Here is a 27,264-nt window from a genome sequence, read left to right as displayed (position 1 = left end):
GTTACAGCAAAGCAACAATGGGGAACAGAGTGACCCTATCCCCTGGCTACTTATGATAGGTTTGGGAGTATCCACCTGATAAAGCTGGACCGATGAGAATCCCTCACTAGTAACTCTGTGTCGGAGCAGGGGAGGAGGCTGCGCCTCTGAATGTGGCTGTATTTCCACAGTACGGCAGAACTGAAATTCAGTCTGTAGAGCTGCTGGGCAGACAGAAGAGAGGAGCAGGTTCCTGAGACTTCTTAGTTCCCATATCATTCTTTGAAAACTCCCTGTACCTCTGCATGCTTAAAAATCTGTCTGCTCAGGCTGGAGAGATGCTCATTGGTTAAGAGCATGGGATGCTCTGCCAGAGGTCCTGAGTTCAGTTCCCAGCAACCACCTGGTGGCTCACAACCATCTGTAATGGGATCTGACAACCTTTTCTGGCCTGCAGGTGTATACGCAGAGCACTCCTATGTAAAAAATGAATAAATTTTTTAAAATTCTGTCTGCTGGGCTGGGGGCAATGAAGTCAGATGGTAAAGTATTTGCTTTGCAAACATGGGGACTTTAGTTTGGCCCCTAGAACTCATATAAAAAAAGCCAGGGATGGTGGCACACACTTGGAATCTCTGCACTGGGGAAGGGATAGAGCACTATTTAGCCAGCCAGCCAGCCTAGGCAAATCTGTATGACCTAAGACACAGCGAGACCCTGTAACAAAAACAAACAAAGGCAGATGAGCCTGAGGAATGCCCCTTAGGTGGTATTTTGGCCTGTAAACACATACAGACTGCTTGCTTAAAATTTTTTAAATGTGTTTTTAAAATTTTTTAAAGAATTTTTTTATGTATTATCATTTTAGGGAGAGTACATTAGCACATGTGTGAAACTGGTTCTCTTCTCCTCCCACCTTCCCATGGGTTCCAGGCTTCAGACTCAAGTCATTAGGTTTTCACTACAGTGCCTTTATTCAGTCCCCAATTTAAATTTTGTCACGTTGGGCTATGATTCTCTAATTAGCCCAAAGTTCAAGCATCCTTTACCTGGCAGAACTCTGGAACTAGCCGGAGATTAACTGAAGCATTAGCTACCTAAGACAAACACAGGCAGCCATAAAGTCAGCCTCAACTGTGCATAATCTGTAGAAGTGACACCCAAGTCCGCCATAACCCCAAAGGTCTGGAAACAAACAAGGCTTGAGTCTAGAGATGAGCAGAGTGTGCCTGCCACAGCGTGGGTGTCAGCAAGCCAAGACGCCAAGAGCTCACCCTCCCAAGCATCAGCAGCTATACCCAAGGTGGCCGCTCTGCTGCCTGAAGATGAGGAAAGCGGGGTTCAGAGGAAACCAGATATGGACATGGACAGTTTTCCCTTTAAAAGAGCATCTCACACCAAAAATACATATATTCTTTTGGTTTTTCAAGACAGGGTTTCTCTGTGTAGCTTTGAAGCCTGTCCTGGAACTCACTCTGTAGACAAGGCTGGCCTCAAACTCACAGAGATCCGCCTGCCTCTGCCTCCCAAGTGCTGAGATTAAACGCATTGCGCCACCACCGCCTGGCAGGAGACATATATGAAATACGTATCTCTACAAACATTCATGTCAGGGCAGGAGACATATATTAAATACATATCTCTACAAACATTCATGTCAGGTATTGGCACCCTGGTGTGAAAAAGCTATTATTTTCCACACACTTACCTCCACCAGAGGCATTATTCCAGACATTTCGCACACCATGACTAAGCCTTGGGTTTTAAAAGATGGCTTTATCATCTGTCCCATGAGGATTTGATACTGATAATGTGTCCAGTCTGAAGTCCTCTGTCTGGCATTCTGACCCCAAAGCCAAAGCACGGGGCTTCATCACTTAAGCTTCTGTTGTAGCGGCTAAGTATTGCCTACCAAACTCAGAGTCTGGACCATCCAGGGGCAGCCTATGGTAAAATGCCCAAATGTGCATGGTGGCCTCCCTAGGCTCTCAGAGATGGGTGGTTGGGGGTTGGTAAGATGTGGACACACATCTTTGGGCACAGGATAAGCAGGCCCTTTCTGTATACCCAGATTTTACCAATCCTCGAAGGCCTTGTATGACATTAATTAATGATGTCCTCGGAGGTAGAATCTTCTAGCCCCAAACTTGGTTAAATATACCTCCTCTTGCTTACAGGAGATTCTGATTCTGGAAGGTCTTCTTTAGTTAACATGCTTATTCCTTTTGACAACTGTAGCTGCAATACGCCTCCTCTCTAGAAAACGCAGACATGACAGGAAGCATGTTGCTAACACAAGAGTCCCAGAAACTCTCACCCATCTCAGTCGGTCAATGAAGAGGGGCCGTTCCCCAGACTAGGTATTTACCCACATACCACCTCTCTTCAATAATGGATGGTTTCTGTTGGCTCTTCGTCCCAAACAAATGCATTGAGTTATAGATGGCGTACCACACACTCACACTGTACACTTCACGCCACATACACTTGTCATACAACCACTCCACTGAAAGAGCAGGTGCTGAGGCTGAACTGACTTGTTTAAAAGCTGGACCCAGGGCCAGCAGCATGGCTCAGTGGGTAAAGGAACTGGGCACCAAGCCCGATTATCTGAGTCTGACCCTTCAGACCCACATGGTGCAAGGAAAGAACCACATGCCACGAAGTTGTCCTCTGATCTCCGCACACGCTCTTTGGTAACCCTCCTGTGCCACCACATGCATTAAATAAATGAAATCTAATTAAAGCAAACTGGGCCCTCTGTCTCATCACTGTGGAATTCGGGTGATAGCTCTGGCTTTACTCTCCCATCTGAACACTGGGATGAGAACAGGGGTGACTAAACTGTCTGCTAGGGCACGTGATGCTTACACACAGTAAGACTTCAATGAGTGTACTGCATTACTATTGCTACTATTACCTTTTGTTATTTTAAAATATCAGTTAAAATGAATGGTTTGGCTACTCTTTATTTCCTCCTTAAGACTGCGTATTCCAACTCCTTCACAATTTCTTCTACTGGGTTTTTTAAATTTGCATTTCACCTTTGTCAAAGTCCCTTGTATATCTGGAAAGTTGGTATGAGATAAATAGTATAAATATTTTCCCACTTGCAAATAACTTCATATGGAAAAGATGTTCCTTAGAAGTGCCACTCAAGACGTGGGGGTCACTGGAGTGATGTGAAGTTAGCTGGAGTCCAGGCACTACCTTATGACGTGTGGCCACAGGCAAGAGAGGCAGACATCTAAGACTGTCCCCAGAATTCCTATCTTCAGGACACAAGCCTCCTATAATCTCCTTCCCAGGAGGCAGTCAGGACCTCAACATAGGATATCACCTCAGAAGTTGGTTACTGTGGACTTTCAGGTCATTAGGATGGGCACTGTCTGGGTGGCCTCGCCTCAGCTGGTGAGCCCTCAAAGGGAATCTGGCTTTTTCTGCTATCAGGAAGAGGTGAAGCATGAGAAGATTTGATGAGGAGGTTCTCCGATGTTGGCTTTGAAGGTGGAAGGTGGCCTGTAGGAATTAAAAACAGCCAGCCATGGGTGCCAAGGCCCGGCATCCCAGAGGAACCGAATTCTTTGAGCAGCTGAAATGAGAGGAGGTAAAGCCTAGAGAGCTGCTGGGGTGTGCAGTCTGATATTTTAATTTCTACACTGTGAAACTCCGAGCAGAGACCCAGCCCATGGGCCCCTCACGTCTGCCCTACAGAACTGAGCAAATGAATATGGTAACTTGCTATTCCATGACAGAAAGTCAGCACACCTGTCAAGAGAAGATGAGATGAGACCCCAAGCACTGAGTCATGGCATCGTTTTAGGATGTAGTCAGATGTAAAGAACACTCTCCCAAGCCTGGTGGGTGGACATGGGCCCTCGTCACCAGGGACTAAGGGAGCCATTGTTGTCGTTGTCACAATTGCTATGATAGAATGAGACAACAGCCTCGTCTTAATACACACAGGGAGATGAAAGCTTTGAAAATACAATTTGAGTAAATAAAACAATATCAAAGGGGATTCTGAGAGATAAAAGGTTTCAGATAGAATATTCTTATTTCTAGCACCTTTAAGAGAATATACTTTAACAACAGAAGTATTTACTGCCCTTGTTTCGTCTATGCTTCACTTTATTGGGTTTTGTCTGTTGTAGGGCCTCAAAGTCCTAGGCTGAAGTCATCTTCCTGTCTCAGCCTCTGCAGTAGCTGGGACTATCTATATGCCATCAGCCCTGGCTTTTCATGTGGGTGTGAGGGTCCAAACTGAAGTTTCTGGATTTGTAGGTCAGGCCGTTTGCCAACTGAGCCATCTCCTCAACTCCTTCCTCGTCTTTAAAGTGAAAATATCAGTCAGCTCTCAATATCCATTGGTTCTATCAAAATCCACAGATTTGACCACGGATCAGAAATACTGAGGGCTGGAGAGCTGGATCAGTGATTAAGAGCACTGGCTTTTCTTCCAGCGGCCCAGGTTCTATTCCCAGACACCCACATGGTGGCTCACAACCATTTGTAACTCCATTTCCTGGGGACCTGGTGCCCCCTTCTGGTTTCTGTGGGCATTGTATGCACATGGTACATAGATATGCGCTCAGGCACACACACATACACATACAATAATATTTTAAACATAATTTTAAGGGGCTGGAGAGATGGCTCAGAGGCTAAGAGCACTGGCTGCTCTTCCAGAGACCTGAGTTCAATTCCCATGGTGGCTCTCAACCATCTATAATGGTATTTGGTTCCCTCTTCTGCTGTGAAGGCATACATATCAGAACATTGTACACAAAATCAATCAACCAATCTTTAAAAAAATAACTTTAAAAATACTTGAAAAGTAAAGCAGGGACTTCACCTGGATTAAGCATGTACAGACTGTTTTTTCTTGTCTTTATTCCCTAACAGCAGGCATCATGAATATTTCCACAGTATTTACAATGCTTTAGGTAGCACAAAGATCCACAGGCACTTTACTGTGCACGGGAGAACATGTACTTCTTCTCCTATACAGACACACTTGAGCATCCAAGGATCTTGATATTGGGAGGGCTGGGGTCCACACACACTGCAGGAATGCCATGGTGGGAGCCGGAGCCATTGCTCAGTAAACAGAAGTGAGTCTGTGGGCAGAGGCTGTGACTAGTGAGGAAGGCCTGCTGACTCCTTTTGATGCTTAGGAACAGTGAGGTCACAGAGTCAGTGGTGACCTGGCCCAGAAGGTGGGAGTAGCAGGGACTCCTCCTCCATTGAATTGTGAATTTCAGAGAGTCACAGACTGAAGATTTGACAGTTTCCTTCGGGTCACTAGGAGAAGGGAGAGTAAGGCCGTAGGATGAAGGCACAGGACTCACCATAAGAGGAGATGTTCCAGCCCTGAATCCTCAACTTGCAGCGGCCCTTAGAGGGGTCACAGCTATCTCCTATCTGTCCAGGAACCAGATTCTCTTTGGGAAACAGCATTCCTGCCAGGTGGTGGTGGCGCATGCCTTTAATCCCAGCATTTGGGAGGCAGAGGCAGGTGGATCTCTGTGAGTTCAAGGCTAGCCTGGGCTACCAAGTGAGTTCCAGGAAAGGCGCAAAGCTACACAGAGAAACCCTGTCTCAAAAAACAAAACAAAACAAAACAAAAAAACAGCACTCCTCTGATGCACTGGTCCTGCCTCACCAAACCCTGTCCAATCACAGTACACCATCCTCATGACCACAGGGGCTAGCCACCATATAGTGCGTGGCTCAGGCTGAGGCAAACGGAGTTCTGCAATAGGATTTCATCTGTGGACCCTGGAAACAAAAATGTCTGTTTCCTCTGTTCAGATCATCCTGGCCCTCTAAAATAAAAATGGTCATAGGCAGGAAAACAAGACAGACTCGGAGAAGGACAAAGCTCAGAAAGAGCACACTCCTGTATACAGCCATGCCTGAAGTCCATCCACCTCGGTTTACCTCAGTCATATGGACCATGGATTCCCTTCTCACTTCAGACAGCTTCCATTGAGTTCATCACCTCCAACCAGAGTCCTGCCTAGGCTAAAAGTGAGAAAACTGAGGCTGTATTATATGTCCTTCTAAACCCGAGTCTCCTATTGTCTTCCAAAGCAAAGACTGGGCACTAGGAAAACAGTCGAGAAAGTGTCTGAAGTGTCTCCTGCAGTCTAGTGGAGCTCCTGGACCTTCAGCACTGCTCTGTGGACAACGGGTCCCTGGGAAGCATTTCCCAGCTCATCTGCAGACAAGCGCAAGAATGTCACAGTTCCAGGGACCAAGGAAGCGACTCGGTGGTTACAGCACTTGCTGAGCAACTGTGGTTTGGATCCCACAGAAATGCCAGGTGGAGTGCCAGCCGGCCTCTAATTCTAGCTTTGGAAGGCAGAGACAAGGAAGAACAGCATAGTTCTACTGAGCTCCCTGCCAGTCAGTCTATCAGCCTCTCTCTCTCTCTCTCTCCTCTCTCTGTGTTGTGTATGAGACAGAGAGACAGAGACAGAGAACTCCTGAGGAGCAAACATGCACAGAGAACCCACACACCCTTCAGGGTCCCTCCTCACCGCCCTTCTCCTTCCTCCTGCTTGGATCTATCTTTTACTTTGCTTCCAAAATCCCCACCAAGGCCTCTGGCAGCCAAACAACGCCCTCAGTGTCTGTCTGTGAATACATTTGCAGCACCCTGGGTCTGGCGAAAGATGGGCCCACCACCACCTCTTGCTGGGGTTGGAGACACACCTAGTTCCAAGAAGGGGAACTGGGGGAGGGGAGGGGCGGCAGTGAAATGCTTGCTAACAATGGCAACCTGGGGCAGGGCTAACTGGCTGTATAAGCAGACAGGGTGCAGCATTACTGGCCCTTCCTCTCCACAGACAAGACTATGGATACAGTTAAAACAAACAAACAAACAAACAAGCAAGCAAGCAAACAAACAAACCCACAGGCCTGATGCTTCTCACACCAACGCTGCAGCTTCTCAGTAAGGCGACGATATTGCTGCACATTCACTGTCAAGCCTTTGAAAACATCGTGATATTCCTCTCCGATCTTCAGCTCCTCTCAACCCCCAGATCTTCCCCACAGGCACGTCTCTCTTCACCTCTAATCTAGAACAATGTGGTCCTTCATCTTTCCAGTACACTACTCATCACTGTCTCTATACCTCAGCCCTCCTTTATAACAACCGCCCAGGACCTGGGTAAGCATGCTCAGCATTCTCTTCCTTCACCAGCTAAAGAACAACAGAATTGCAAACACACTACAAAGGTTTTCGCTACCGCATATACAAATACAGAAAACTTGCCAGCACATAGAGTCTAAAAGCCTCCTTTCTAAATAAGGAGGAAACTAAGTGTTCTAGGAATGCTGTGCTCTAGGACCCCATCCTGGGCACAGCTCAGCCTAACAGACCAGAGACTGACTTTGCGTTACAGATCTGCATGGCCAGATAACATCACAAAAGGCAAAGGTCTTCCTCCCAGCACACCGGCTGCTTTCAAAGCACACAGAGCAAGTCCTGCTGGGAATGAGATTGTTTCCACTCTCTTGGGTCCCTTCTACCCCACGTGTCACTGAGGATCCTCCTCCAGGGCAGAGAGAGAGCCTTTCCCTTTGGTGTATCTTGATGCCAGTTTGTCTGGCTTTTCCATGAAGCCCAGGACCAGAAGTAAGAACAAGAAATCAAGACAGACGCTGCTGCTGGCCTAAGCATCAGTTGAAATTTGGTCATTCATGCCAGTTTAACAAGTGAGAAACTCTTACCAAGTTACTGAGTTTGCAACATGGGGGATCTGACCTGGGGACTTGCGCAAGATCTGCAAGCGCTCGGCCAGTTTTCTGAAACAGGGTCTCACTATTACTTGTGCCTCTTGCCTCTGCAATTTATAGATGTGGGTCTCTAAAAAGCTATTCCAAGAAGGACCAGACAGAGACATCTCAAGATCATGGACAGGGTAATCAACTCAGCTGGCCTGGGGTGGAGGGTTCTCTGAAATGTGGGACTTTGGGTGCCAAAACCATAACAGTCCCTTGGCAATTTGGGGTGGCTTTCTGCCCTGTGTGCCTGACACTCCTGACTAACAACACTGCTGAAGAGCAGGACACTACTAAAAAAGGGATAGATAAGAACACATGGCCCTCAAAAAAACTGCCTCGTTCACAAGAGATCCCGGTTCTCCATAGTCCAAAGATAACAACAGAGTTCAACTTCCAAAGTGTGTCTAGACTGTGTGAGCAATGGAGAGTTTCAGTCAATGATTCTGGGAAACGCTGCAAATTCCAATCCTCCTTATGGAGTTTCCAGACATCAACCCATCAAATCTCTGACATGTCCTGCAGTGATGAACATATTTCATATGGCACAGTCAGTATGTTCCAAATTTATTGCACCCCACAGCTTTTTAAGATCTCTTGATGGTCATGATCATTCACTGAACACAATTTGGAAATGGAGATTTATCCATGAAAACACGAACAGCAGGTACCAGACCTACTTCGGTCAGTCACACACCTACCTCAGAAGTCAGTACCATTCTCCTTGTACTCAGTGAAAAGTAAAAAGTGCTCTAATCCACGCGAAAACAGTATCACGGGCCAGTGAGACGGCTCAGTGGGTAAAGGTGATGGCTGTCCCTAACCTGACGGCCTGTTAAAATTCCCAGGACCTAGATAGTGGAAGGAGAGAACTGACTCCCACCCACACGTTGTCCTCAGACTCCCACACGTGCACCCTGGCATGTGCCACACCTACACCCACAAATAGGTAGATGGATCAATAAATATTTAAAATTAGTGCCACATTCCACAGTTTGAATAAACAACTGTGCTCTATCCATGGTTCCAAAGTGTAACGAGAACCAGTGGGAACAAATTAGAATAGTATTGACTGAAGACTTGAAACACAATTCAGTAGGACAGATATCATTCGTTCCTTCAGCAAACCAAGCATTAGGCCAGGCCTAGAGATTCAGCAGTAAACAAAAGTAAACAAGGTCTCAGTGCACCTTCCACTTCCAGCAAGGGCCCAGCTGAACACAATGATAAGACATGCAGGAGGATTGTGAGCCAGGTGCGTAACTGTCCAGAGAGGGTTAGGCATCATAGATGAAAATGAATGGGCCTGGCACAGCCTGCTTAGGTGTGAGTGCTGGGCAGAGGAACATTATAGGCAATGGCCTGGGGTGGGGGCAGGGGAGTGCTCACAACTGTCCTTATAGTTCCGAAAGTCACCGCTAGAGCCACCTGAGTACCTTGGGTCCTCCAGGGACTGTAACTGTCATCATCACATCAAGGACGATGACGGCACCAAGAGGAAGAACTCCCTGACCCATCCTAGGCCAAGGAGAGTCTGCTGTTTTGTACTTGAGAACATTTCATGAGTTGCCTTAAATCTCTGGGAAGCAAGCTCCCCTGAAGGCTTGAGCCTCCACATCATCATCACCAGACTGGCAGATTTTGTATTCCCTTTTCCTCAGCTCCAGGAGCACAGCATGACACTCCCTTGATAGACCTTGGCATTTTCACAAGAGTCGCCTACAGCCACATGCTCTGTGTCCAGGGCAGGTGATGTCACCTGCACATGGACACACAGGTGCTGTCCACAGGCAAAGCTTGTTAGGAGAGCAAAGAGCAGCACACCAGGTCCCCACCAAGCAGAGTGTTGTTCCCAGTGGGACAGGGTCACCCAGGACAGACACTTACCCCTCTGAAATTCCAGGCTTTTGGAGAGGGAAACATTGAGAAGTTGTTCTGCCTTGGCCGCTTGGGTCTAGAAAAGAAAAACCAAATGTTACTGCTCAGAGATTCGACGCACAGAGGAAGTTCTGCCTCACCAAGAGGAAAGCCGGCTGGACAGACAGCTAGGGTAGGAGGTGGAGGGATCTTTCGGAGACTTCAGTGGCTACTTTCACCCCAAACCCCTGCTTGGCCTCCAAGAGAAAAGTCCCACGGCCCCACAGAGTAGTCAACCTTCCACCTGTGAAAACCGAATCTATAGCAAAACCAGGATGCAAGCAAAAGTCAGACCCAATGCCCAGCATCTCTCTTTCTTCCTAACATACAAACAATTCCCAAATGGACACCATCAAATGATGTAATGTTCATGGCTTCAATTCAGACAGGAACTCTCCCTCATTACACACAGGCTGAGGGGCCCCGGTATCTCCATGAAGGCCACACACACTCTAGGTTTTACTTTTCTGTTATATTTAGTTATTGTGTGTGGAGGGTGCAGTGTCTTGTGGCATGTAATTGGAGGTCAGAGGACAACTTGTTTTCAAGCAAAATAAAAGATGTGAATTTAATGGAAAAAAACCCTTTGCATGACAATAAAGTGAATGAAATTGCAACAACTAGAACACATGAGGGAACTCTGTCTGTAACTGGGAGTGGGCAGAGCACGCCTGAATACAGATGAAGAGGGCTTTGCCTGAAGTGTTCGCAGCGAGAGGGGGAAGTCAGCTACGCAAGTCCCATTTCGGAAGCACATATCTACTCCATCACTCTGGGATAATGGTCCCCACACCTGCTGGCCTGCTCCACTGCCTCCTGTCCTGGCTCTCCTCTCTCACCTCTGCTTTGAGATTCCCAGCAACACCTGCAGGTCTCCTGCACTGTCTAACTCGCCAGCTCCTTCTGCTTTCGCTTCCTGTCACGTGTGTGTCTTCAGAGCAGCTCTTCCCAGGTGAGCCTCTCGAAGGAGACCTGCCAAGCTAAGGCCCATGCCTCCGAGAGGTGTCATAAAGGGGCAGCTTTGGCCAGGGAGTGGGACACAGATGCTGGGGACATCTCTGCTCTCCATAATGATGTGACACTCAATAGGTGACTTGTCATCTCTGGTCTCTAGTTCCTCTACATAAAAGATAGAGGGAGTAACAGCCCCACTACCACCCGCAAAGGAGAATGTACGAGTTAGATGAGCTAAAGTTATGTCCCTGGTTCCTGACCCACAGAAGATGCATGTTAAAAGTGTCCTGTCCAGGGTTAAGCCTGGAGATGCTGGGTCACTGCCGAACCTCACACACCGCAGTAGCTTCATAAACAATGTCCAGTGCTGCCCTCAGTAAACCTGTTCTCAACATCCCCGAAAGACACACACAACAGAAAACAGTCCACAGCAGGAGGTCAGCACATGATGGGGTGGGGTGTGGGGAGGCGGCTCCCACAGCTGAGCCGTGGGGTCTCTGGCCCACAGACCCAGACAGCCTGGGGACTCAGGCTCATTAAGCTGCTTCCGTTCCCTGGGCCTTCCTCTAGCCTTGTGGACGCTCGTGAACACTCTGTGGCTAGAGGGGGTCAACTGGCAGCCAGCCTCTCACTCCAGAACTGTCCACATGGGTAGCACTGGAGGGGATGCTGCACAGGAGACTGAGCAGAGATGATTGGCCCAGGTCTAGCATGGTCCTTCCCAGGATTCTGAAGAGAGGTGGATCTTGTACGATTCTCTTCTTCCTAGGACCTGGCATGATCCCTGCCCTGGTCATCAAGAGGAAAAGACCTACAAAGTGCTGTGATGAACTCAGGACACTCCCAAGACATTGTCCATCATGACACGGGACCCTTCTCTACATTTCTAGAATTCCCATGAGTGGCTGTTGACATTTTCACATGCTGGTTAGCCATGACAAACCTTTCTGGAATGAAGTCAGGCCAACAAAGGCAGGCCAGTGGGGAGAGAAAGCATGCTGCAGGATCCAAGGCCTAGGGTCAAGAAAACGTCCACAGGGACCTTGGGTGACTTCCCTAACTTCCCCCAATCTTCAGTCTTCAGCACAGAAAAGGATGTGGTAAGACTTCACCTCCACAGAGTTGCTCTGAAGAGTTAAAGAATAATGGTTATGAAGCATTCTGCCTTCTCCCTGGCTCACACCGAGTGCACGTTAGCCCTAAAGTCCCGTGCAGTCAACAACATGCGGGGCATCACTTTAGGAATGGGGATGTAACTGGGAGCAAACACAGGCCCTGCTCTCTGCGAAGCTTATGTCAGGAGGTGATCAACTGTACTGAGAACAACAAGGCTAGGGGTACAGGGAGTGGAGGCAGGAGAATAATGGGGAGCCTAGCTCCTACTTTATGTGCACAGGGCAGGCCTTTCCAAGCAAAGCAATGATTCAATGCAAACTTTGAAAGAATGGGGAGAATGTCTCCTGTGGCCTGAACGTCCAAGGTCCTTGGCAGGTGGGAATATTTGGCACAGCTAGTGAGATGCAAGGGTGTGGAAGGGAGTGGACAGAGAATACAGTCGTAGGAATGAGAGCCGGGGTTAGAGTTTCATAGGCAAGACCTTCAGATTTTAGTCTGGGTGACGTGCAAGCTCTGAGCGGGAGACAAACTAGGTCTAAGCTTCCAAAGGATGGCTTTTTAGTGCAATGTGCATAGAACTCTAAGAAACAGCACGAAACAGGAGAAAGGTGGGACAGTCCTTCGATGACCCTGATGAAGAACGGCAAGAGCCTGGACCAGGGGCGGTAGAAGGTATCGATGTGAGACTAATAAAATCAAAGAGCTGAGAGCTGTCTCTCAAATTCTAGACCCAGGGAGATGGCCTATGGGGAGAACCCAAAAGCAGACACACCACACTCGAAATGACAGAGCCCTGGGGTGGAGCTGAGGATACACAGATAGACACAAGGGGCAGACAGTGTTCATGGGTGGGCAGCCTACAAACAGATAGAGGTCCCTGCCAAGACAAGAAGGCACTTGAGGGAGAGACAAATGACAGGCGTCCTTCGAGGAAGTCAGTGGCTCACTAGGCAGGAGAACAGAGGGACATCTTATATCGTCAAGAGTTCCCCGGAGACTTGCCATGAGGACATCAGTGGGGCTGAGGACAACAGTGAGAGGCTTGTCCCACAGTGAGGCAAAGTGTCATTTGTACAGAATGGGAGTTGACAGAGATCCCAGCTATTGGTCAGTCCAGCCAAGTCTTGAACCGAGGACTTTCCTGAAGTGGGCATATTGTCTGTCTGTTTATGATCCACTTGGAGAGGGACAGATATCAAATCAATATCTGAAGACTTTCCTGCACGTTCTTGACATCCGCTGCCAGGCAGACAGTGCTCCCCACTCTGGCAGTGTGGTGGGGAAGACGGTGAGAAACAGCATAGCTGAAGCGTCCCTCCTCTGCCTTAACCACAGGCACGTACTCAGCTCACACAATGCACCAGCACCTGAGCCGATGGTGTTCTCACCCCACTGCCAGGGCCTGCGTGGCAGCCCAAACATCAAACTCCGAAAGGGGATGATGTTTTTGAAGCATTGGGGGCACTTTTAGAAGCCAAGGGATGACTCTCCCTCCTCCCCCAACCGTAACCATCTGAACTGCAGCATGCTCGCAGCGTGAAAGGTTTCTTTGCTTCCCACGGAAATCCACATCCTGAGTTTGCAGGTCACAGCCCGGCAGCGCGGCTTCACGTCCCTCCAGAAAAAATCATTAGTTTTCTACTCTTTAAGCAAGGAAAGGCAGGCTGTTGTTTTTCTAAAGTTCTGTCTGGGGAGCCTCAGTTCTTTCCTGAATGTGTGTTTTTCTAACCAGGACTCGGTGTTCAGACTACCTTCCCATGAGTCCCCTAGAGAGCTACCCCCAGTTTGTGTGGAATAAGACACCAGAGCACTCTTCTTGGGAGGAAAACATGGATCTGGTCATGGGCACCTCATCCTCGATGGCACTGGCCTTCACCCTATACACATGGGACTCCTCAGTTGCTCTATTACAGTCCATTGTTAAGGTTTCCTTTTAACAAACCAACACTCGGAGAGAGCTCGCTATGTGCCAGGTACTGTCCTAAGTGCCTACTAAACATTAACTCATTCTGTCTTCCAAACAATTTTATGAGGAGCTACTGTTGTTAATCCCTCCTTCACCAATGAAGAAACCAAGGCTTTAACAGGTTAAATGATTTGCCCCAATGCACAGAGTTAACTGAAGGCAAAGCCGGGATTTGAACTTGGGCAGTTCTCACTCCAAGGTACACAAAAGAAACACACAATAAAACCATTGCAAAAAGAATAAATATTGTGAAAATATTACCAAAAGCAATTCACAGATTCACTGCAATCTCCACCCAAATCCCAATGGCATTCCTCAGCGAACTAGAAAAACAAAAACCCTGAAGTTCACACAGAAGCACAATGACCTCCAAAAGGTCAACCTTAGCAGACATATGATGGTGCTGGACATTTTATAGTGTCCAACCTCAAGTTATACTATAGAGCCATCGTGACAAAGGGAGCATGGGGCTGTCACAAAAACAGAACAATGGACCAGAAATAAACTCACACAGTTACAAAGACATATCTAAAAATATATCATATTTATTTATTCGTTCATTCATTCATTCATTCATTCATTCATTCATGTATTATGCCTGTGGCATAGACATGTGGAGGCCAGAGGGCAGTCTTGGAGTTGGTTCTCTCCTCCCTCTCTCTGGGTTGAGGACTGAACTAAGTCCCAGAGCTTTGCAGCAAACCCCTTCACCTGCTGAGCCACCTTGCTGTCCCCAAGACTTCAAGATAAAAGCACAGGCAAGAAGTTCTAAGAGGACTGTAGTGGTACAGAAAATAACCCTGAGAGCGGCTATTGAGACGGTTCAGTGGTTAGTTAAGAGCACTTGCTGCCTGGCAGAGGAGCTGGGTTTGGTTCCCAGCACTCACACGATGACTCACAACTGCCTGTGACTCCCGTTCCAAGGGATCCAAAACCCTCACCTGGACCTCTTCTGTGCCAGGCACACACATAGGGTGCATACATACATGCAGACACTCAAGCATACATGTAAAATAAAACATCTTTGAAACACTGAAAAATAGGACTACATAATACTTAAAATATCAGCAATGGACAGTCTCTAAGAGAAGAGACCATCTTCAGAAGGGACCCTGGCAAGTACCCACAGAAGTTAATGCCCAAGGTACACAACTGAAAGGTAAACACACACACACACACACACACACACACACACACACACACACACACACACACGTGTGCACGTGCATATGTACACACACACACATGCGCACACACACTCGAGTGTGCACCTGCATATGTACACAAATGCACATACACTCATGCACATACACAGAAAACAAAGGAGGGGCTGGGAGATGGCCCAATTTGCAAAGTGCCTGCTGTATCAGTTCACAGCACCTATGCATGGAGCATGCTTCTGTAACCCCAGCACTGGGAAGAGGGAGAGATGGGTGAACACACACACACACACACACACACACACACACACGAACATGCAGGCAATAATAATAACAATAAAAGGTATCAATCCTACAGATTTCCCTACATCTGCAAATGAAGATCCATGACAGTGTGTTTGCTGGCACATGCAGCTCCAGCCACTTAGGGAGCTGAGGCAGGGTATTGCTTGGGGTTAGTAGCTCATGGCTAGACTGAGTAGCACAATGACATCTTCATAAAGACTGATGAACTTTTCTGAATGCACATAGTTTATTTAAAGTATAGTTTTTAATTTTTTTTTAAACAGGAGCAGGATCTCAGGTTTGCTTGAAATGCCTTAGCCAGGTCCTGAGTGCTGAGGTTACAGACATGTGCCACCAGGCCAGCCATTCTCTTTTCCTACCAGGGCTGCAGACAAAGTCAGCACCTCATGCATTCTAGGCAAGTGTTCTACCACTGACCTGCATTCCCAGTCCTTAAAAACTTCCATGGCTGACTTTTTGGAATATTTTAAAGGAATTTAGAACAGGTAATTCTTAGAAAGGTTTGTTTTTTTTTTTGTTTTGTTTTTTTTTTTTTGTTTTTAATTGCTCAGCAGTTAAGAGCATTTAAAGACTTAAATTTGTCAGACAGCTCATATCTGCCTGTAACTCCAGCTCCAAGGGGGCTGATGCCCTCATTTAGCCTCTGTGAGCAAGCAAGCAAGCAAGCAAGTGCATGCTTGCACACACACACACACACACACACACACACACACACACCTAACTATAAAAAATAAATTTTAAATCACTATGAACTCAAATTATCTTTCTGATCTTTGTATAAAAATAGTAAGAGGGGAAAGGCAAACCTGTCCAACTATATCGAAATCATAAACAAGAAGAAAGGAGATATGTTCAAGCTCTAACTCTGAACACATTCCTAAGGACCGGAACCCTTTCCTAGCTCCTATGTACCACCTGTAAGGAGTCTTTGTTCTCATTTGGATTTTGTCCAGGGAGAGAGGAACAGAAGAAAATCTTCATATTTTAATCAATACTATGTTGATCAGCAGCTAATAAATCAGCAGGTAGGTGGCCCAGCCTGTCTAAAACCAAAATCCTGAAACTGAGTCCTTGGAATGGGCGTTTCTAATTAACACTCTCTTGCTCCTAGCAGCTTAAGACACCACAAATTCTCAAATTAGCCAGCGTCACGTGAAGTAGTTGATTGACTCTGACAGAGACCCACCACAGCCTCCAGGGTAATTAGAAGCTCCATAAATGCTATTCTTGGCAGTGACTGGGGCCACACATAAAAACATGTTTATTCCCAAACTGTGAAATACAGGGGTGAAGCCGGGCCTGAGGCAGGCTTGCTAGAGCACATGTAGAGGGGAGGGAGGCCACAGGGACCATGATGCCATGTAGGCACTGTGGCAAACAGCAGGCCATCCCCGACGCCTGGTCAACTTCTCAGACAGCCGGAGAGGTGGAGCAGGTATAAAAGGAGAAAAGGTATGAATTGGAGAGTAATAGCATTTGTATGGCATTCATACTATTTGTGTGGTGTGGCCAGGACATCTTCCTTAACACTTCGGGTTCTAGCGCTAACCCTGGAACTCATCTTAGGTTAGCTGACCAGTGAGTTCTGGGTACCTACCTATTGCTTCTCCCTCTTTCTGGGGCTACAGGCACACACCACCCACACTCCCAGCTTTTAGATGGATGGTCATACTTTCACAGCAAGCACTTCATCCACTGAGCCATTTCCCCAACCCCAGTGATGGTTGTTATATACTAATCAACTCCCTAGATCTTCACAGGCCCCTATGGCAAAGGGTGGTAACAGTAGGTCCTGGGGTGAGACTTCATAATGCCCATAATCAGGCAGCCCCATTTCAGGCATCTCAGCCTGGCCAAGGTGCATGAGATTTTTTTTTCCTGGCCACTTAATCTACCAGAATATATTAATCATGTGTCACTCACCAATCATTTCTACCCAACACAGCCTGTCTGAATGCATTGGGCAAGGCCATTCTCCTGGGCACCTCACCATCTTCCAGCTGGGAGAGCAGAGTCAACAGCTTGCATCAGGGTTACTACAGCTGCCTCCATGGCGACCTGCCCTTGTCACCCAGGTGATGCTCTTCCCATCCCCTCTGGGACACGGCTTGTTGCAGGGATGCAGTCAGCACTTGAAAGCTCATCCTCACCTGCCCCCAGCTTGCTCACACTTTCATAAGATTGTAGACCGACTGGGTTGTAGTTCCAATTGTAGTTCCCTGGCTGTATCTGGCCCAGGCTGACGGGCAGGGGGGGTTCATGGAAAGACCATATAGAGGAGAGAGATCTGCAGAGAAGAAGGTAGCTGATGCCCCCTCCCACACCCCAGCCTGACCATGGAAAAGGACGGTGTTCCTGTCAGCAGGGAGAGCACAGGTCTGCAAGAGGACAGCTCACGACAGCTGAGCATGGGGAGACATGAAGGTCTCAGCGAGGAACCCCAGATCTTGTAGAGTCCCGTGGATATCTCTGAATAGATTTTTTTTTTTTTTTAACACATCTCACTGAATAGTCCAGTCTGCCCTCAAATCCAAACGATCTTCATGCCTCAACCTTTTGTATAGCTGGGATTTATAGGCACATCCCTAGTTCAGATAGCCATGTCAAAAATAAAACTATTGCTTTTCCTAGTCAAAAATGCCACTAAATAAAACATCTTTTAGGATACTAGAGCCATGGATGAGCTTTCAGAAGCCCTTAAGGTCAAAGGAGAAACAATAACATTTTTCTTAAAAATTCTTAAAAAGCTAATTCCACAGTAGTGACTTCTCAGGGTGAAGACTAACCATGCTAAACATCTCCTAACTCATACTCCCTGTTATATATTCCCTGAATCTGAAACGTTATGGTTTATATACATTAATTCTGTAATCATACGACACCAGTTTTTCGTTTGTTTGTTTGTTTGAAGCTGAAATGTTTTGGTCATATGTAGCTCACAGAAGAAACCCAACCCACTAAGTAGCAAGCAAACATTGCCCATCTTCCTTAGTAAGCAGTAAAACAGAAATCCAAATAAGCTAGTACATTTACTCTCATAGAGGTAACATTGAGGGTGTGCAGTAGGCCTTAGAGTTTTGCCTGTATAAATTCTCATAATATTTCCACATGTCGTCTGGTAGCAACTTAAAGAGCATTTTTCAAAAGCATGAAAATGACCTAGAGGCTCAACCTTATGATAACCTCTGTGACAACATGATCACAGACATATACAGCGACTCAGATGGTTCCTCCTATGTGACTCTAGACCAGCAGTTCTCAACCTGTGGGTCGCGACCTCTTTGGGGAGGATCACCTAAGACTATTGGAAAACATGGATATTTACATTATGATTCATCACAGTAGCAAAATTACAGTTATGAAGTAGCCATGAAAATAATTGTATGGTTGGGGGTCACCACAACATGAGAACCATATTAAAGGGCGGCAGCATCAGGAAGGTTGAGGTCCAGTGTCCTGGCAGATCACAGAAGAGGGAAACACAACCTTGGCAGGCTCTGAGTCCAATCAGCCGCACTGAGGGCTCTTGTCCACTCTCAGCCTCGCCCTGAAATCCAACCCAACCTTTGGCTGGCTGCCTGTGGCTGCCACTTCTTCCTGTAGTGGGGGATGTGTGGTTTTCCCAGCTCTGAGGTTACCCATTCACCCCCTGGCCTTCCACCGGTTCTGACATGTGGGTTTACCATCTTTGTGGCTTTCTCGTCTTGTTTGTTGCCTGCTCTCCATTTTGTTCACACTCCAGCAGCCTGATTACCCAGCTGTCCCTGCACCCAGCCTGTCCAGCGTCCTGACAAAACACAGATGCCTGATCGCGGGGTCCCTGCCTTGTGCTGTGCTGTGCTTCTTCCTAAACATATGTTCTTGGCTGAAGGGATGTGATGGGTGGGGATCATTAGTCAGCCCAGAGAGGCCAAAGGTCCAGTCCCTCAGGAACAGGCCTATGTTTGGTAGATTCCCATCTTCATGGATTTTTAAATTTTATTTTAATAATGTTCTTGCGAAATCCTTTGACTCCATAGTCTGTTCATGAGTGTTCTGGCTGAAGTGAAAATTGAAAAATGTAAGCTATCTTTAGGGACCAGGGACAGGAATCTGCATCTGAAACATTCCTGGACAACTGGGTGAGGACAAGGACTGCAGTAGCTTGGACAGCTATTTTCATTCCTAGGAACTCATTCCCCATCCTGTCCCTGCCTCCTGCTGGGAGTGCTGGCCACCGCGAACAAAGCTGCCCCTTTCCCAAGAGAATTCACAATTCAAGACCTTTTATCAGGATCTCAGGAGAGTCGCGCAGGTTTGGAAAGGTTAGCAACTTACTGAAAAGCTTCTTTTAAGCATACCTTTGAGCTAGAATTGAAAAACTACCAGTTTGCAAAGGTCAGGGAAGATGCTTATGCCCTGGGGCTTCGCAGGGGTGGAAAGTGAGACCCGGAAAGAGTGCCTTGTCTCAGACCCCAGAGCTGATCTCCCTGCAGATGACTATGTGCCCTGTGGAGGTCTTTCTCTTTCGTTTCTCTCCAGGCTGCTTCTGTTGGGCTTTGGATAGAGTTCTGAGTGGTGTTTCCATGCAGGTGTTGTGGTCATCCAGCCCCTCTATGGAGCCTTCAGTGGCTGTAGATGGAAGGAGCCCCAGAGGCTGTGAGCATGGCCTCCATCCTTGCCTCACTTGGAGGATGATGCTGGGCATCCATCACACTGAGAAGCCCAGGGATGCGTGTTTGAGCTGTCTTGACAAAGTCCAGTCAGTGTGGCTCAGCACACATTTTCCACATAGCAAATCTATATGGCTCCAAATATTCTGGAGCTCTTGATGGAGCTAGGAAAATACCTCTGGGGCCAAGACAATTCAGCTTTGTCCTTGGGCCAGGAAAGGCCAGGCTGCCAGGACCATATTACATCATAGTAACACAGCTGCTGAATAAGGTGATGAGGACTTCACCTTTGCTACATGATTGGTCTAGCCTCGAGACCTGAGAAATGAGTGTTTCTTGTTAGTGAGGTGGAAGGGGTGGGGTTTCATCCTCCTGTTCTCTCTTCTTTGCCCAGTCTTGCTTGTAACAATGAGAGTTTGGTTCCTTTAAGTCATACCATGGACCCCAGACACGTGCCAGTGTTCTAAAGGAGACTACTGCCATCCATGAGCGGCTGTCAGGGCCCACGAGGGTGACTCATCAACAGCTAAGTTCCCAGAACTCACTCATCCCTAGCCAGCCAGGAAGAAGCTGAGCCAGGAGGGGTGGGGCATTTGAAAATCACATTATGTGTTACAGACAAAGTGTCCCCGTGGACAACCAGGCACTTTTAGAAATAGGAGGCATTGCCCATCACCATACTGGCTACCTGCTTTTATCTGGCAGGAGGAGTCTTCACTCTCCAGGCTGGCTCAGCCTTAGCAAGAGACAGGTGCAGCGGTGGCTGCCTTTCCTCCAGGCTGTTGGAAGTGTTTCTGAAACCAGTATGGGTGATGGCAGGAACAACTGGTTTTTCAGGCTATTAAGAAAGATTTATGTGGTTGAAATAGGTTGTTGACCACCCATCTCCAACCCCTAAACATCTAAAACAAAGTTTTAGAAGCTGCATAAATCAGCATGTTTTTTATATTGACTTGGTGTGGTGGTGGTGATGGTGGTGGTGGTTGGTGGTGTGTGTATTTTTTTGTTTGTTTGTTTTGAGACTCCCTATGTAGTCCTTGCTGGCTTCAGACTCACGGCAATTCTCCTGCTTTAGCAGTGGGTGCTAGAACCACAGTGGGTGTATGCCACCACACCTGGATGTATTAACTTCTTTTTTTTTTTTTTTTTTTTTTTTTTTTGTTTTTTGTTTGTTTGTTTGTTTCGAGACAGGGTTTTGCTGTGTAGCTTTGCGCCTTTCCTGGAACTCACTTTGTAGACCAGGCTGGCCTCGAACTCACAGAGATCCACCTGCCTCTGCCTCCCAAGTGCTGGGATTAAAGGCGTGCGCCACCACCGCCCGGCATTAACTTCTTACTAATGACAAACGTGCATGCAGAATTGTGCTGGTGACTATGGGCCATTGGCCTTCATAGCCCCTTTTCAAAAGAATTGTATTCATGTACATGTGCCTGCTTGTCCATGTGAGCAGCATTACATGCAGGTGCCTGTGGAGGCCAGAAGAGGATGGTAGATCCCTCAGAGCTGGAGTTCTAGGCAGTTGTGAACTACCCAGTGTGAGAGCTGGGAACTGACCTGCAGTCCTCTGCAGGAGCAGCAAACGCTCTTGTCTTAGTTACGGTTTCTGTTGCTGTGATAAAACAACATGACGAAAAGCAACTTGGGGATGAGAGGGTTTATTTCACCTTACAGCTTCTAGTCTGTCACTCAGGGAAGTCAGGGCAGGACTGAAGGAGAAGCCATGAGGTTCGTCGTGGCTTTGCTCAGCCTGATTTCTTATACACACCAGGACTACTTGTTAGGGGGTGGCACCACCCACAATGGACCCTCCCACATCAATCACTAGTTAAGAAAATCCCCCACAGACTTGCCTGTAGACAATCTCATGAAGGCATTTTCCCAGGTGTCTTCCCAGATAGTCTAAGTTTGTGTCAAGTTGACAGAAACTGACTAGTACAGTTCTTAACTGCTGAGTCATCTCTCCAGCCCCAAACCTCACACTTAACACACCTGTGCAGTTAGTGCCACACTGAGAAAGTGTGTGACCAGTGTTCCCAGGACTTCCTCAAGGCCCCCTCCATGCTTGGCACCAACTGTCGTGACACCTAATTGTGTACAAATAAAATCACTGGGGACGTTGGGCCACGGGTGGGAGCTTGAAGGATTGTAAATGGGGTGGTGGCAGGCAGTCAGGGAGGTGGCTTTCTGGGTGTCAGTGAGGAGGTTCCCGTGGTGTTCAGGGCTCTTTGAGATGTCATTTCATTGGCTTAGATTGAGATGGGTGGTTCTGGAAGCTCATCCCCAAGCAGTGTAGAGGGTGCTGGAGTTTGGAGGTCTACCAAGGGCAGACGGAGCACTGCTAATGATTGTCCTGGCAATGGCCTTATCACTGACACATGAGTTTTCTTAGAGACCTGATTGTTCAGGAAGTATCGAAAGCTGAGCACTGCCTGTTGGGAGTGGACAGGGGTGGAGTTTTGAGACAGAGCCAAGAAGAAATGCCATGTGTTGTTGCTGATAGAAATCTAACCATCCCCGGATGCCGCCTGTCAGAGTACAGGTTCCTAGGAGTTGGGTTTTCTGATGGCTCAGAAGATGGCATATTGACAGTGGAGACCAGAGGACGCAGCCTGCGTAATGAGTTCCTTGTCTGGTGGCCCGAGGTGTGGGGATTCTTTTAGGGAGGCCATTAGCCACGTTGGATGAAGCAGAACTTCCACAGATAACCTCTTGGTTCTGGACACGAACAGCTGGGAGCCCCCGGCAGGTGCGGCTTAACTTGGCTCCTCCATGGTTGCCTCTCACGTTACTCTAACCGTTAGAGATACTCTAACACATTAGAGTCTAATGTGTGGGCTGGGCTGGCTGATTATGCATATATACATCTACATATATTGTTTTGTGTGACTCGGAGCAGAGAAGGCAGCAGATTTTGTTCAAAGACATTCCTGTTCATTCAGTATTCATTCAACATTAAGTACCAGCTGTCACTAGGTGCTTTACCTGCTGTGCTTGTAGGGGTAACCAGCCTTGAGATATGCGGCATTACAGGTGAGATAATTCTTGGTCTGAAGGCCACGTGTTGTACAGCTGTCACTCCTGATATGTGCCTATGGCTCGTGTCAAAGAAGACGTGTTACCTAGAAGATCTTTTTTTTGGGGCGGGGGGGGGGGGCAAATCTGAAAGTGCTTTTGTTTCAGAGACTATGGCCTTCTTGTGTGCCCAATGGCAGTATAACAATCAGGCCCTGTGTTGAGTCTCCAGCAAACACGATTCTCTGCCTGCCTCATGTTGGAGAAGAGAACCTTATGGAGTTGATGCCCTGGTTCCTTCAAGCTTCACCTTTTGCTGCCAGACTGGGGTGAGCTGACAGGACCTCATGGGCAACCCCGTGGCTGGGACACTGGCGGCGATTGGAGAACTTCCCCGGGGTTGCTGACAGTGATGGGGACAGACAGGTGACACAGATGTCTCTGCCCCTGAAATTGTCTGCCGGGGTCCTCATTCTGCCCCACTGCTTCCTGACTGAGATGGGGGCCAGGCTGCTTAACCCCCCATGCCTCAGGTTTCTCATCGGTCAAATGGGATTGGCGTAAGTAGCTCTGCCGGGGGATTGTAATGGCCACAGTTCGGTCCTCAGTCTTGGCTGTCACCTGTGTGTGCACCCCCTGGCTGTTCCCATCTGTCAAATGCCAAAGCCGAGTGTGTTCTACAGATGAGGGACATACCAGAAGCAATATCTTTTCTTCAGCAGTGTGGCTTAGACTTTTGGCCTCCAGATATCTTTTTAGAAAGGTCTGAGCTTCCTCTTGGAAGTGGGCATTGAGGCAGAATGTCCACAATATGCCTCCATTGCATGATCTTCCTGCATCAGCCTCCCGCATGCTGGAATTCTAGGTATGTATCACCAGGACCAGTTTTTAACGAAACATCTTATAAATGTCTGTTTGGCACACTTGCTTATTTATTTCAAGGGTTGCCAGGAATTTATCATAACCTTACAACCCGTGCTGAACTAACTCTGCAGTGCTTGCCTGCACTGAGGTCAGATAGCATCATGCTATCAGGGACTAGTGCATGCCAGAGCCAGTTGATTCAAAGGAGGACCCGTAGGCTGGAGACACTGTTTCCTCCCATGATCATCTGTGTGTGGGCCTGGCCATGGCCAGGAGAAATGTCAGCATTGGCTGTCTGAGACACAGGGCCCATCTGAAGGGCCTGGGAGGAACCCAGTGGTCAATCCGGATGCCATGATATTCCAGGAAGGAAGCCTGGAGGGTGTCGCCTCTTCCCTAACAAAGAGTCTCATCCCTTATACACAGGGAAACATTATCAGGGTGGATCCCTTAGAAAGCCGTGTGTTGAGAAACCCGTTGTTAAGTGGCCCCAACCTATCACTGTCTCCTTGGATTTTGTAGACTTGCTGGCAAAGGCATTCTGCTGGGACAGTTAGGGACCTTCCTCCAGGTTCCCCAGCACTCTGTCAAGACCCTTTCGTGATCTGTGGAAGCATACAGGGCCATCGGCAACAACAGTTCTGTCTCCAGGGCTTCCGTGGCAGATCGCCAGACCACAGCTTAAACATGTGTTGGTTCTTGCACAGTTCTGGAGTTGAGAAGTTTGCAATCAGCTGTGGGGGCTGATCCAGAAGCGAGCAAGCCTGGTTCCTGCTGGAGGGCATGTTCCAGGGCATGTCCATCCACGGCCTTGCCTGTTCCAGCCTCTCTTGGTCCCACTCTCCAAGGCTGGAGGCCTCTTTTTGGCATCAATTCAGTCAGCTCAATGGCCACACCTCTGCTGCTGTTCTTCCATTTCAGAGTCTTGTGATTCCCTGGGTCCCACCCAGAAAATGCAAGATCATTTCCCCATCTCAAGACCCCTACCTTTCTCACCCTTAACATGCCTTTTCCAGTCACAGGTTCTGTGGATAGTGGACACCTTTGGGGACCGTCATTCAGCTGTATACTCCAATATGTTCCTGCAGTGTTAAGCTCACAGCCTCCAATACCAGGGTATCTGGGGTTGGCTCCTGGCTCTGCCCCTCTGCAGGCATTGTGGGTGACAAGCTACTTGACCTCCTGTTCAGGAGTCTCCCCATCTGATAGGATGGCTCTTCCTCTTATGCTCAATTGCAGCAGTATGTGTAAGGAGCCTAGAATAATAATACCCTCAGCATCTTGTGACTGTTATCCCTAATCCCATCTCTCCCCGTCCCTCACTCTTCCTCTCTCTCTTTTGAGACAAGGTCTCACCAGGTAGCCTTGGTTGGCCTGGAACGTACTATGTAGACAAGGAGAACCTTGAACTCCTAGAGATCCACTTGCCCCTGCCTCCTGAGTGCTGGGATTAAAGGTGTGCGCCACTCCATCATTGTTTCATTGTGAAGTGCTCTCAGAAGGTGCATGTTTAGCTTAGGAAAGAAAATTCTTGTCATATAGTTGAGAAGGACTCCGGCTTTGCGTTTTAGGATTTAAGACAAGACTTAACGCATCTTCATAGGGGTGTGTTTTCTGCCCCTTTATAGAATGGTGTATATGGAGTCTTGAAGGGTAGGGAGAACTTGGTGCACTTATTAGGCCCTAACAGCTACCATTCTGTCCCACTCTGCCATCTCCCCCTTTCTTCCTGTTATATCTGCTCAGCTCTGCCCTCCTGTCCAGGTTCCAGCAAGGAGAAAGGGGCCAGCACTGTATCACGAGGGCAAAGCCCTTCCGAATGCCTTTCAGCTTACCCGTGTGGCTGAACTGAGGGCTGTGTCCTCCTGTAGCTACAGGGGCACTGGGAAGCCAAGAACGTTCAGTCGCTACCTAGGGACAGGCTGCTGCTGAGGAGGAAGGGATCCATCAGCCCCTGGCATTGTCCTCCAGCACTCTGGCTGGTTCAGGTCCCTAGATCAGGACAGACACCATTCCTCTCACAGTGAGAAACTGAGCTTCCTGTTCTGGGAGAATGCAGAAGTAAACGGCTCTCCTATCTAAACTGAAGTCCTAGAGAGCAGTGGAGATCTGCGTGTCAACGTGGCTCAGAGTGCTGAGGCTGCAGGGTCAGCATGTGACTCTGTCCATGGGACTCTTTGCAGGGACCGTCTGTGCTGCTCACGGCCACATAGGAGGGGTCCAGACTGCAAAAATACAAAGGAGCACTGCCAGCACATTGAGGGAGGGCGTGGGGAGGAGCGTGACCAGGGAGTGTATGCCGTGAGTGCTTGTGCACCCTAGACTCAGGGAAGCCCTTGTGGACCCTGATGCATGGATGCTGTGTGCACAGTGTGGACTCCACGGTGGGTGCAATGCTTCCAGAAATCCTTGCTGGAGATATGCAGGGTGCTTTTTTTTGTATGTGAGTAATAACATTACAGACATGGAGCTAATATCTCTTGTCCATTTACCATGCACCAGTCAGTGGGGAATTGTGACGGCTTCTTTCATCAGCCCGCAAACATGAGTTGTATTTTGTGACATAGGAAGCAAAGGCTCAGAGTGGTTAAGTCATTTACCCGAGGACACACAGCTAATTGCTTACCAGGGGTTAAGCTGTCTGTAGACAGTGATCTTTTCGTTGTAGTAATTACGTGATGTTACATTCCCTTCAGTGAAGAATTGGGGTTTAGGGGCTGGGGGTGTAGCTCAATGATAGAGCACTATGTAATATGCAGAAGACCTTGGTTGGTTCTAGTACCTTGTGTGTGTAGTTGTTTTTTTTTTTTTTTTTTTTAACTCTTTAGCCATGCAGCTCCCAAATAAATCCATGGAGACTTATTCTTATTTATGAATGCCTGGCCTTAGCTCAGCTTGTTTCTACCCAGCTTTTTTTTTTTTTTTTTTTTTTTTTTTTAACTTAAACTATCCTGTTTCTCTTTAACTACATTTTGACTTTGGGCTTTTTACCTTTCTTTATTCTATATGCCTTTCTTTCCTTCTTACTCCATGGCTGGCTGTGTGGCTGGGTGGCTGGCCCTGGGGTCCTCCTCTTCTCCTTTTCTCACTCCTCACTCTCTTCCATAGATTTCTCCTCCTGTTCATTCTCTCTCCTCGCCACCCCACCTATTTCTCTCTCCTGCCTCGCTATTGAATGTTCAGCTTTTTATTAGACCAATCAGGTATTTTAGGCAGGCAGAGTAACACAGATTTAAAGAGTTAAACAAAGACAACATAAAAGAATGCAACACACTTTTGCATCATTGAACACATGTTCCACAGCATACACGAATGTAACACATCTTCAACTAATATTCCACAACACGTATGTATGTACAAAGACATTAAAAAATAAAGGCTTGGTGCTTCTAATGAACTAGTGGAGGGATGACATCATTAGAAGTATTTTAAAATGCTTGTTCTTCTCATCCAAGGGGGTATGTGCTTGGAATGAGATGATGTGATGGGTTAGTTTTAATCGTCAACTCTTGACACAGTCTAGAATCACACTTTAGGGAATTGT

At 47.7% G+C, this 27,264-nt stretch overlaps 1 protein-coding gene across 1 annotated transcript in view; it reads right to left on the bottom strand.

Moving 5' to 3' along the window:
• Positions 1 to 27,264, bottom strand: part of Arhgef3 (Rho guanine nucleotide exchange factor 3) — a 275,499-nt gene that overhangs the window by 181,520 nt on the left and 66,715 nt on the right. Inside the window, exon 3 of the mRNA XM_036199436.1 lies at positions 9,661 to 9,727. Coding sequence (XP_036055329.1) covers positions 9,661 to 9,727 — 67 coding nt within the window. The remainder of the gene's footprint in view (positions 1 to 9,660; positions 9,728 to 27,264) is intronic.

The sequence above is a fragment of the Onychomys torridus genome, chromosome 9, assembly GCF_903995425.1.
Source record: "Onychomys torridus chromosome 9, mOncTor1.1, whole genome shotgun sequence".
NCBI classification, from domain to species: domain Eukaryota; kingdom Metazoa; phylum Chordata; class Mammalia; order Rodentia; family Cricetidae; genus Onychomys; species Onychomys torridus.
This window is presented reverse-complemented; position numbering and strand designations above follow the sequence as displayed.